The sequence below is a fragment of the Desmodus rotundus genome, chromosome 12, assembly GCF_022682495.2.
Source record: "Desmodus rotundus isolate HL8 chromosome 12, HLdesRot8A.1, whole genome shotgun sequence".
NCBI lineage: Eukaryota > Metazoa > Chordata > Mammalia > Chiroptera > Phyllostomidae > Desmodus > Desmodus rotundus.
Window position 1 is genome coordinate 84,408,334 of NC_071398.1, and position 12,898 is coordinate 84,421,231.

Sequence of the window (12,898 nt, forward strand, 5' to 3'; positions counted from 1 at the left end):
CCACTCGGGACAAGCACTTTGGGCAACTATTCGGCAGTATTTCCTAAATAATACGTGTAACACCTAATGGCCCCAAAGTTCTACTCTTTCCAACAGAAATGAGTGTACTAAGAGGATGAATAATATTCATTAAATAAAAACATAAGATAAATGAACACCAGCAGTAGATTGAAGTAATAAATTGAAGCACATTCATACGGTAAGTTACCTGCAATGACGAGAGAACTAACTACTGATACATTCAAAAACATACATGAATCTCTTCAAAGTAGTTCTGAACAAAATAAGACAACATAAAGGAATCCCTTATTGTCTCACTTCTTTTCTACAGGCAAGAGGAGGGGCTCCTTTGGAGCAGAGGAAGGGAAGGGCGATCGGAGGAAAGGAGAAAGGTCTCAGGTGTTGGTGATGTTCTATTTCCTCACTTAGATGACGGCTATGGAGATGATTGTTTGGGGAGAACTCACCGAGAAGCACATTTCTGTTTTAAGCACTTTCCTATATATGTGACACTGTACAATCAGGAATGTGACACATGTATCTATAGAGATATTCTCTATGGCACTATTATAATTTTAAAAGTTGTTAAAAAAGGAAATTATCCAAACACAAAATGAATATGTCCTTATAATGGACTATATTTAAATTCATGTTTTAAAAGAATCTTTAATGTCATAAAACCTATTGTTTAGACAATAAAGCGGGTTACAACTCACCACATACGGTGTAATCCCATTTTAATAAAATACATGTAAACTATATATGTGCACATTCCAAGAAAAAAAAACTTGAAATGATATATAGCAGGTCCTCCAATAACATCATTTCATTCAACATCATTTCATAACAACATTGATGAGAGAAGCCAAGGAGAGAAGAAGGAAGCTCTTGGTCCCAACAACATAACAACAAACTCAGCTCTTGTCTACATCCATAGCCTACGGCAAAACTATTTCTTATATATCATTTCGCTTTTAGACAGCACTTCACAGAACTTAGGGACAATGTTAAGTGAGGACTTACTATATGCCAAAATGTTAACAATGAGATAAATTATAGGCAATCTTTATTCCTTCGTCTATATTTTCTACATTTTTATGGGTGACATGTGAAAAACTGAAAGGAAAAAATTCTTTTTCTAAAGATTCAGAGGCTCTCAAATTTACCCATTAGCCTGGCTTCACTGGGAAGCACATCCGTGAAGCCAGACACTTTGCCTCTGAAGACTGAAGCACTCTTTCGTGGACGCCAACATGTGGCCTCCAGAGTTCAGCATCACGTGATAACACAGGAGGAAATCATAAGACGTCTGCACAGCTCGGACACGGACTGCCAATGAAAGCCGGGTCACGGACCCCCTATCGCCCTTTGAGTTTCCCTGGAATTAAGAGAGTCACTAACAAGCCACTGGACCATTTTTCACTAACATTTGTCTTACTTCGCAAATGAAGATTTAACCACAGAAAGTTTCCCCCAGCCCCACAGACAATACCTTGAGCCTCATTTTTCCTGCTCTCCTGTGATCCTTTTCCTTTCCCCACCCATCAGAGTTCCACCCCTCTTCCAACACCTTCCTGAACAGGCTTTTTCGTGCTTTGTTTTTTTTTTTTTAATTTCCCAGGAAGTCTTCTACGATCCACCAAACACCAATCTGCTCCGAAGACTTCCGGTGTTGCAGGAGTCCTGGATAAAGGGAAGCTGTGGTCAGTGCTGGTTACCTTTTCATCAGCATACCTCCGTCCTATTCTGCAGTAAGGGGAGCATCCCCTGTGTGAATGGGCTTTCGGAAAGCGTCAGCTCTGTCACCAGGACTAACTGGTGGTGCTGCTGCCGTCCGAGGTTATAAAGCCAAGCAGAGAAGAAGGAAGCTCTTGGCCCCAAGCCCCAGGGCATCAGCGTTGTGACTCAGGAGAGAGTGTGATTGGTGCCATTCTCCTGTTTGCACTCCCACACACCAATGGCAATAAGCAATACGATTTCCTTAGGAGAGGGAATATGTTTGTGAATAATAATTCCATCTTTAATGCATAAAGCACACCAGGCCGATAATCCACAAAGCGCCAAAATAACCCTCACTTGGCTTCTGCTTCGGCATACCCACCCCAAGCTTCAGTTCACCCAGTTTCCAGACCTTTTGTCCTCTAACCAGTTTAACTAATATGCAGACATATTTATTCCCAAACAGCCTCCAAGCAGATTATTACCAACAGACTGGAGAATGACGCAAATGTAGGCCATCTACATAAGTGAAACAAGCAGAGCCAAAAGGGATCATTTGTGTGGCTTAAATCACCGAGATGGACTGCATCCACAGGGCTGAATCCACAATTGCTGGCTTCCGCAATGTGGGTGGGTTTAATCTTTGAACTTCAAGGTCCCTCCACCCCAACACCCACCCTCGCACCCCAATCACACACACACACACATGGCAAAGCCACCACACCTCATCCCTCTCTTCTTTGGTGGTCTCCATTGAGACACAGTCTCATTGGCATACTTATAAGGACACCAGGGAGAATTCAGCTCCGTGCATTTTTTATGAGAAATGAGACTCTCAGACGAAGGACCTAGAGCAGAGGGAGCTGCCATTTTAGATTTACTGACTCCACAACAGAGCATGGTGAGAAAATAGCATGTGGTTAATGTGAATCTACTGAGCCGTTAATCAGAATTCTCCAGTGCGGGGATTTTCCCCCAGCCTAATCCAGGCTCGACAGGTAGGGCGCTCTTCAATAGCTCTCCAACCCCTGAGCCCCACCAGCTTTTCATGGCCACTAATTGTGCCTTTTAACAAAAAGGCCTGTGCCTGGAGAACTGTGCCAGGTCTGCCCCTTGGCGATCATGTCATCACTAATATAGTCGCTTTGGGGGAAACGCAGCCCCCCCGCTTCTGCATACCCATGACCAAGTTCCCTCCACAACACCCAAGCTGAGGGGCCAGCCACAGACACAAGGAGCTTCTTGGTCAGTTTTGACTCAGCTGGATCCTTCAGTGTGTTGTCCCTATTTGATCAAATCTGCCACTATTAAGACTAGAGAAGAGTCAGGAAAGGACTCATGATGACCGTGAGCGTTTGCTGTGCCATTGTGACTGAGGCAGATTCCCCCTGGGTCTGTGTCCTTGTTTGTGAGTTCAGAGGGCTGAAACCAGATGACCTCCGTGGTCCCGCTGGGCTCTCCAGTAGGTCCATTTATCATAACCTGCTGAATGCTCCCATATCGCCCCAACTTCTTCCCACCCCACCACAGGTAGGGGGTCAGTGGCCTGGGTCTCTTGTTTTTACAATCAGTCTGGTGAGACGAGTGCAGATGAGATTTCAGAACTCACCAGACTTTGCAGCTGGTGGGGAACTCAAATAACCCACTGCCGAAATGCCATGCCTTGAGGCAGGTACGGTAGTGTTAACCCCAAGGGGCAGACAGGAAAACTGTAACCCAGAAAGCCTGCAGGACACGTACAAGGCTCCCGGCTGTCCTAACACAGGGTACCAAGGGTACTCAGCTTCCTCGCAACCATCTCCCCCAACACCACCACAATTTTATGAAAAGGCATTATTTCCGACGTGAGCCAAAGCTTTAAAAGGAATTGCTAAATACAAAATCAATTATTTGCAGAAGCAAATCGTAGCTTTTGCCCTTTAAAATTTATATTATTGTTCATGATCGAGAGGTGGCAGTAAGAGCTTGGATGTTAAACCCTTTGCCAACTAGAAAGCTGCAGATAAATGATGTTTTTCCTACCTACAATCTATCTCGTGAATCTGGAAATCAGAAACCATGTCAGGGGCATTCACAATCAGTGACAAAGAAGTTCCACCTCAGCAAACACAGTGCCTGGGGAGAAGCTCTCTGCTCAGTCAACCTACAAGGTAATCTTGACACATTTACATATATGTTTATAGCTCTGCCAGTGTTAGTAAGAACCCATGGAAGCTGAAGAGCTGTTCTATTTGTCTGCAACGCCATTGCTGTAAGTAGCAAAAAGTTTAATTTAATAACTCAAGTGGTTTTTTAAAGTTAAATTTCATTTCCCATATGTGTGTATAAGAAGCTCTTTTAGGTTGAAATAATTCATTTGAATTATCTAAGCCAAAATGATCATATTTTCCTCACTAATGTATAATTTTCTAGAAATGTGTTCACAGAGAAAACTAATATTCCCAACATGTACTAAAATTCACATTTAAGAATCCCCAAATTCACTTTAGGGGTGATTTTGTTCTTGTAAATGATCAGTCTCGACTCATTTAACCCTCCTACAAAATCCACACAAGCCACCAGAGAATTATTCCTGGGGATTTTAAAGTGTATTAAAACACGCCACACAGATGAAAGCGGGGTTTGTCTGAGTCCAGAGCATCTGAATACCACCAGCTCTTCTCCCTTGGAAGGAGAAGTGGTAGCTAGCCGGGTTCCCCCAGAGGAGGCAGCTCCAGTCCTTGCCCACTGCTGCACTGGTCTGGGGGCAGAGAAGCGTCATATGTCACCAGCAAGACACAGAGTCCCTGGCCAGGCCCTGTTATCCTGGCAGGGAGCTGACTGATCCTTCCAACAGTCCCAAGACATTTAACCCTTGGAGTATCTCTTGCCTGACTTGGCCTCCAGATGGCATCCTGAATTACCCATCCAGTTATCAGCCCAGCCAGCCCAACACCTCTGGGACCCTCTGTAACCTCAGGCAGTGAGGGTCCATTGCTGCCTGAGCTTGAAGATTTGCCAGAAAAACTGCCTTATCTTAAGCCATCTGGAGTGTCACCCAAGGAACAGGTAAAAGGAAGAACCATTCCCACAGGACACAAACTAGATAAGAATCTGACATTTTCCTTTGCAATGACTTGACATCCTTGCTTTTTCAAAGGAAAAAAATCACTTTAACCAGCCCAGTGGCCCCTTCCTGCTACAACATGTTCTGGTACCCATTCCAGGTACCCATTCATCGACTGTTTCAGCATGTTCTGATTCTAACGCATTTACAGGGCATTTATCTTCTTTTAATTCCTTCCACTACCTGCAGGACTAATGATCCAAAGCAACGTAATCCAGTAACAACACAGCCACAGGCTGACTACCTCAGCAAATGTAGGCAAAGGAAAGTATGGACAACTCAGTTTAGCAAAGAAACAACTCATTCTTTTTCAACATTTACCCCCACCAAGAATAAATAAGTAAGTAAGTAAGTAAGTAAATAAATAAATAAATAAATAAGCAAGCAAACTTGGGGGAAAATAGCATCCTTGTTCCTAGTAGTTAATTAAAATGAAACAGCCAAAGGTCAGCAACAGATGATAGAAAAGTTCCCATCATTTGGATAATCGATAATAGGTAGACATTCAACAAATGCACAGAGAGTGAAGGATTCAGCAATGCAGTGGCAATGCATGCCTGTTTCCGCAGCCCCACCACCCTTGAGCCAGTGGCATGCACTCCCCGTGGGGGAAGAGGGAAGCCTTTGGTCTCTTCCACACCATTCACGGACATGCAGAACCTCCGAACCTCCAAAGGCAAGAACAGTGGGCGAAGATCTCCATCAAGCATGCTCCCTCTGTTCCGAACGTCAGTCATGCTAGTTCCCACCCATCAATTACTCGTCTGTTCACCACCCACATTTAATTCAGCTTTAAAGACATGACAACAAGGTCTGAGATTTGAGGGATGTACCTGACTCTCTCTCCCCTCCAGGGGTGGTGGGATCTCATCAGCAAAACCAATCTTCCCTGGATCACCCATAAAGGCACTAACCTCATCCACGTTCTCAAAAGCGTTGATGACATCATATGGCAAACAGGACAGAAGGTCAATCACAAACCACGTCTTCAGGTAGTTCATGCGGATGAGTTTGGGGTCAGAAATCACTTCCCCAGCTGGTCCAACAAAGGTGGTATGAAAATTCAGCACAATGTCCACCAAAAAGATGACATCCACGATGCTGTCCACAACCAGCCAGGCCACATTGTTCTGCCTGGTTTTAAAGGAGACGTTGTAAGGGACCAAGATGGCTGTGTAGAAGGTTAAGATCAAGATGATCCAGTCCCACGTGGTCTTAAAAACACAGTAATGTAAGATGATGTGAGGGGGAGTCTTTGGTGCCTCTTGCTTGTACTGGGGAAGGATGTCCGAGCCCAGCTGCAGGACCTGCACAGGAAAACACGGCCAAGAGAGAACTAAGTTAGGGTTTGATGGCGAGCGTCTGTCGCTGACAAATCCCCAGGATGCCCCAGATGGAGCTTTAGGGGCAAGAACAGGTACTGGAGGAGTATGGGAGAAGGGAAATGAACATTATATTAAATCACAATAAAACAATGACAAACTATTATGTGGCTTCCTATGTGCCAAGCACTGTAATAAACCCTTCATATACATTTATTATCTCAATTCTAAATACAACCTTATTTTATTAGCCAGTTATTACTCCAGGTGACAAGTAAGAAACGGAGGCTCGAGAGAATTAAATAACTTTACTTAACAAATATTTATTGTTCTGTGCCAGCAACTTTTCTAGACACTGGACGCACAGTCATGAAGGAAACAGAACGTTCCTGCTCTTGGGAAGCTCGGTCTAGTAGACAAATTAAGATAGTTTCAAATTGCGATAAGAGCTAAATAAGAAGTGGCATGGGACACACAGTGATTTGATAGAATGTGACTTGAGGATTAGCGGAGGGAGAGTGTTTGAACTAAAATCTGAATAACAACAAGGAACCAGCCATTCACACTTGTATGGGGAAATTATCCTACCCAGAAAGCATTACGGGTGTCATGAATCCAGGGTGGGACAAGCTCGATATTTGCAGTAGAAGAAGGAAGTCTGACATGACAGACACACACTAAATGAGGGGAGAAAGGATGCTAAATGGGCCCAGAGGGGAAGCAGAAACCAAACCATGCATGACCCAGTGGGCCGTGGGGAGATGCTGGGCCTTATTCTCGGTATATCTGCGTATAACTGGAGGGCTTTAAGCAAGAGGATAACTTGATGCGTGTCTATAAAAGATCACCCTGGCTGCTGCATAGATAATGAATGGAGGCAGAGGATTAGAGGGTAGGACCGAATCCGGAAACTTATTATAACACCCTGAGAAAAAGATGAGGTGCTGGAGAAAAGCAGTCCAATTTTGGATATATTTTTGAAGTAAACCAACTGAATTTGCTGATGGCTAAAAATGAAGAAAATAGAGCAATGACTGGTACCCACTACTTTATTCCAACCGTGCCCCCAACCATGGTAATTGGCCCCGAGGAGGCAATACAGGACTATCTTTAAGTGAATAAATGAACTTCAAGGTCATGCAGCTAAGAAAGATGGAACCAGGATCCCAAATTAGGTCCAGCTGGATTAGAAACACATGCTGTTCCACATCAAAGTTACATTTCCCCAAAAAACAGGTTTTTAATGAAGCAGATTCAGTGAAGAAAAAAGTTTAGAGAAGCTTGGTTCTAAAAGAATATCACAACTGGGTTTCACTTCAACAGTCAAAGGCAAAACGCCAAGTTTCAGAGGCTAGGCCAAGCCAGAAGGGACCCCCAGCCCGGCCTGGCCCAGCCCAGCTGCTCTCCTGGGCCACTTACAGATTCTTATGCATCTTCAGTGTGTCATGGTGACTCATTTTTTACCTCCTGAGGTTAAAGACCGGTTAGTGAATACAAAATAATCCGAATGTCCCTGCTCCCACTACAGTAGGTACCAGCCCTTAAAAGGTGACCACGCCCTGGCCGGTGTGGCTCAGTAGGTTGGAGTGTCGTCCCATAGACTGAAGGGTCGCAGATTCGATCCCAGGCAGGGCAAATGCCTAGGTTGTGCGTTTGGTCACCGGTAGGGGCACGTGCAAGCGGCAGCCAATTGATATTTCTGACATCGGTGTTTCTCTCCCTCCCTTCCTCTCTCTCTCTAAAATCAATAAGCATGTCCTCAGGTGAGGACTAAAAAAAAAGTGACAAAAAAAAGCTAGAAATCCAGAGTATCCAGTGTGCATCTTTGGGTGTGGAAATTTTTTTATCCCTCCCACCAATGCACACAGATCTTCTAGACTTGGGATTTGCATTTCTCTCCCCAAGAAGAGAACTTAGACAAGAGTGATTAATGAAGCTTGGGCCCTGAGACCTCAGGCAGGAAAAGGGATTGACCTGTAAGAGTAAAGCAAATAAAATTAAATGAATGGGACTTCCGCTTCTGGAAAGACAGGAGTAGACATACTTCCCCTTAATCCTCCATTTAAGAACAACTAAAAGCGCTGGACATTGTATATAAAACAAATGTAACAAGACTCTGAAAGGTACAGAAAAGAGAGCAAACTCACTAGGAATGATACAGTGGTGAGTTCACTGGTTTTCTTTTTGCCTCATATATTCTCAGACGTGGAGGTGAATAAACCAACAACCTGGAAACACCAATGGATGCAGACCGAAAAAAGTGCCAATAAAAGTTCACTCTCTCTAGCAGGTGAACTAGGAAAGGGGCAGTCTCAAAAGACAGAAAACTTTTAGACAATAACCACTTTACTATAGCCAAATACCACACACAGAACATTGTGGCCTCACTCCCACCCAGGCTACTAGGAAGCCTAGATTTCCCCCTTCCTGAGGCCATAATGAAGCACCCAACTCTGTCCTCCTCCCTACCCAGGGTACTGACACTGAAGGCCCAGTAGGGAGCCTGCACTTCCACCTCACCCAGTGGTCGTGAGGCATCCCTCCCCCTCCCCACAGTGGGGTCAGAGGAGGCCTAGTGGAGAATCGTGATTTTCACCACCATCCAGCAGTAACAAGGCACCACCCTCCCAACCCATGGAGACATTGACGTAAGCTTAGGAGGGAGCTGGAACTCTCACCCTCACCCAGCGGTAACAAGAAGGAGCCCTCTGCAGGCATCAACAGAGGCTGAACTGGAAACCTGGACTTCTGCCCCAACCCAGCAGAAATGAGGGAGTGCCTACCCCCTTTCTCTGCCATATCTTTATCACAGGAAGCCACCTAAAACAAAAGGTTTAAATAAGATCCAGAGTCTCATACATAGTATCTCAAATACCCAGGTTTCATGTAATGAATCACTTGTTATACCAAGAACCAGGGAAATAACAAACCAATTGAAAAACAGACAATCAATAGATGCCAACACCAACATGACAAAGATGTCAGAAATATATAACAAAGATTTCAACATAGCCGTCATAGAAATTCTTGAATGAGCAATCCTGGACACATATGAAACAAGTGAAAAAACAGAAAGCAAAGAAAGAGATGTAAAGAAGAACCAAATGAAAATTGCAAAACCACATAATGTAATAACTAATTTTTTAAATTCAATGGATAGGCTCAACCACAACTGAACGGAGAGGACAGAGGAAAGAATCAGTGAAGACAAAGCAATAGAATCTCTGCAACCTGAACAACAGAGAGAAAGTGGCCCATTACATAAAGATGAGAGGGTTGAGTCATGAAGAAGACATAGTAATCCTAATGGGTGTGCACCAAACAAGAGCTCCAAGCATATGCAAAGCCAAACCTAATAGATCTGAAAGCAGAAATAGACAAATTTACACACTCCTCTATCAACCTTGGGTAGAACAGCTGGACAGGAAGTAAGCCGTTTAAGAACTCAACAACACCATCAACCAATAGGATTTAATTGACATTTATGACATCCTCCACCCAACAAGAGCAGGATGCGCCTTCTTTTCAAGTGTATGTGGAACATTAGCTACATGCTAGTCCGTAAAACAACCCTCAACAAAATTTTTTAAAGATTTTATTTATTTATTTTTAGAGAGAGGGGAAGGGAGGGAGGAAGAGAGGGAAAGAAACATCAATATGTGGTTGCCCCTCATGCACCCCTAACTGAGAACCTGGCCCGCAACCCAGTTATGTACCCTGATTGGGAATCGAACCGGCAACCCTTTGGTTGGCAAACCAGCACTCAAATCCACTGAGCCACACCAGCCAGGGCCAAACCTCAACAAATTTAACAGAACTGAAACCACACAGAATGTGCTTTCTGACTAAAATGGAACCAAACTAGAAGTCAGTAACAGAAAGGTGGCAGGAAAACATCCAAACATTTGGAAACTAAACAACATACTTCTGAATAATCCACAAGCCAAAGGAGAAGTGTTAAGGGAAATTTAAAAGTACATTGAACTCAGTGAAAATGAAAATGCAACATACCAAAATTTGTGGGGTGCTGCTAAAGCAGAACTGAAAGGGAAATGCATAGCATTAAATGTTTACCTAAGCCAAGAGAAAAAGTCTCAGATCAATAAAACACACTCCCACCCCAAATACTTACTTTTAAAAAAGGCAAGATAAAAGCAAAGCAAGCAGAAGGAAGGAAATAAAATTGGAAACAGAAATCAGTGACACCGAAAATATAAAAGTAGAGAAAAATCAGTGATCTTTGAAAAGATCAAGAAAATAAAATAAAAATACAGTTGACAAACATATAACAAGACTGAAAAAGAAAAACAGAGACAGAGGAGAAACAAATCGCCAATAGCAAGAATGAAATGTGGGGTAGAATTATAAACCCGGGAGATATGGAAAAGATCAAAGGGAATGCCGCAAACAGCACTACACACATAAAGTGGACTACTTAGATGGAATGGTTCTTAAAAGCCACAAACCACCATAATCCATAGCCTTAGAAACTATTAAGAAAATTGAATTAGTAATTTTAAATCACCCTCCAAAAGTCTGCAGGTCCAGGTGATGATATCAATGGATAATGGCACCAAAATTTAAAGAGGAATTAACAGCAATTCTACGCAATCGCTTCTAGAAAATGGACACAGAGGGACCACTTCTCAATTCATTTTGGGAAGCTAGTCTTACCCGGATTCCAAAACCAGATAAAACCAGTACCAAAAAAAAAAAAACAAAAAAAAAACCCAATCTGATGTCTCTCATAAATAGAGAAGCAAATCCTTAACAAATAGTAGCAAATGAAGTTCAGAAATATATAAAAAGATGGCCAAGGGAGGTGTATTCCAAGGGTGCAGACTGATTCAAAATTCAAAAATCAATCAATATAATTTGCCATAATAACAGGCTAAAGAAGGACAATCACAGGTCCATATCAACTGATGTAGAAAAAGCATTTGACAAAATTCAACAAAAATTCACGATAAAAACTCTCAGGAAAATAAGAATAGAGAGGTACTTCTTAAACTTAATAAAGAGTAGCTACAAAAACCTACAGCTAACATCATGTTTAATGGTGAAAGACTGAAGGCCAAGACCAAGGCAAAATATCGGATTTCACTACTTTTATTCAACATAGTACTGCCTCTGTATAAGGGGGAAGAAAGAAATAAAAAGCATTCAGATCAGGAAGGGAGAAATAAAAGTATCCTTATTTTCAAATAACATAACGGTGTAGATACACAATATCCCAAGGAATCTACATATAAACTTCTAGAACTAAAAAGTGAGTTCAGCAAGGTCACACAACACAAGATAAACATACAAAATAATTGTATTTCTATATACTAGAAAGTAAACACCAAAACTATAGGATGCCATTTATAATAATAATTTAAAAAAAAACATTTAGGTGCTCCCTGGCTGGTGTGGCTCAGCTGGTTGAAGCGTAGTCCCATAACCGAAAGGTTGCAGATTTAATTCCCAGTCGGGGAACATGCCTAGGTTTCAACTTCGATTCCCTCTTGGGGCGCATATGGGAAGAAACTGAGAATGGTTCTCTGTCTCCCTTCCTTCCTCCCTTCCTCCCTCTCTAAAAACAATGAAAAAAATATCCTCGGTTGAGAATTTAAAAAACATTTAGGTGCAAATATGACAAAACATAAACAGGACCTATGTTAAAAACAACAAAATGCTGATAAAAGAGATCAAAGAAGATACCAATAAATGAAGAGGCATGCTGTGTCAGTAAATTAGAAAATTCAACATACTAAAGATATCCTTTCTCTCCAAACTGATGTAAAGGTTTAACACAATTTCTATCAAAATGCCAGCAACAGTTTTTGTAGATACACGATATGAAAAGATGCTCAACATCACTAGCCATCAGAGAGATGATGCAAATTAAAATCACAATGAGATACCACCTCACACCAGTCAGAATGGCCATCATGAATAAATCCACAAACAGGTGCTGGCGAGGTTGTGGAGAAAAGGGAACCCTAGGACACTGTTGGTGGGAATGCAGACTGGTGCAGCCACTGTAGGAAACAGTATGGAATTTCTTCAAAAAGCTGAAAATGGACCTGCCCTTTGACCTGGCAATTCCACTGCTGGGATTGTACCCTAAGAATCCTGAAACACCATTTCAAAAGAACTTATGCACCCCAATGTTCATAGCAGCACTATTTACAATAGCCAAGTGCTGGAAATGGTCCAAGTGCCCATAAGTAGATGAGTGGATTAAAAAACTATGGTACATTTACACAATGGAATATTACAGAGCAGAAAGAAAGAAGGAGCTCCTACCTTTTGTGACAGCATGGATAGAACTGGAGAGCTTTATGCTAAGTGAAATAAGCCAGGTGGTGAAAGACAAATACCATATGATCTCACTTATAACTGGAATCTAACTGGCAAAAAAGCAATTCAGAGGCAATTCTGTGTATGAAAGAACTTCCACGGGCAAAAAATAAGCTAACAAGAAAAACAGAACCAGAGACATGGAAACATGGAACAGACTGATAGCTGGAGGAAGGGAGGAGAGAGGGAGGGAATGGTGGAAGGAAGGGGAAGGGACTAGTCAAAACATGTATGAGTTTTGACAGTGGAGAGGGGGTTGACTCGGGGCTAGAGGGGTGAGCTGGCTGGAGGGGGGCAAAAGGGCAAAAATTGGGACAACTATAACAGAATAAACAATAAAAAAGAAAAAGAAAAGGTAACCAAAAAGCAGAAAAAATAGAAATAAAATTTATATGGAAAGGCAAAG

General features: G+C 42.5%; 1 protein-coding gene across 2 annotated transcripts in view; it reads right to left on the reverse strand.

Annotated features, from left to right (window-relative positions):
• KCNH1 (potassium voltage-gated channel subfamily H member 1) overlaps window positions 1–12,898 on the reverse strand; it is a 308,219-nt gene that overhangs the window by 223,261 nt on the left and 72,060 nt on the right. For both annotated transcript variants that reach the window (XM_024551338.3, XM_045188348.2), the window contains exon 6: window positions 5,740–6,132. In XM_024551338.3, the coding sequence (XP_024407106.2) occupies window positions 5,740–6,132 (393 nt within the window). The remainder of the gene's footprint in view (window positions 1–5,739; window positions 6,133–12,898) is intronic.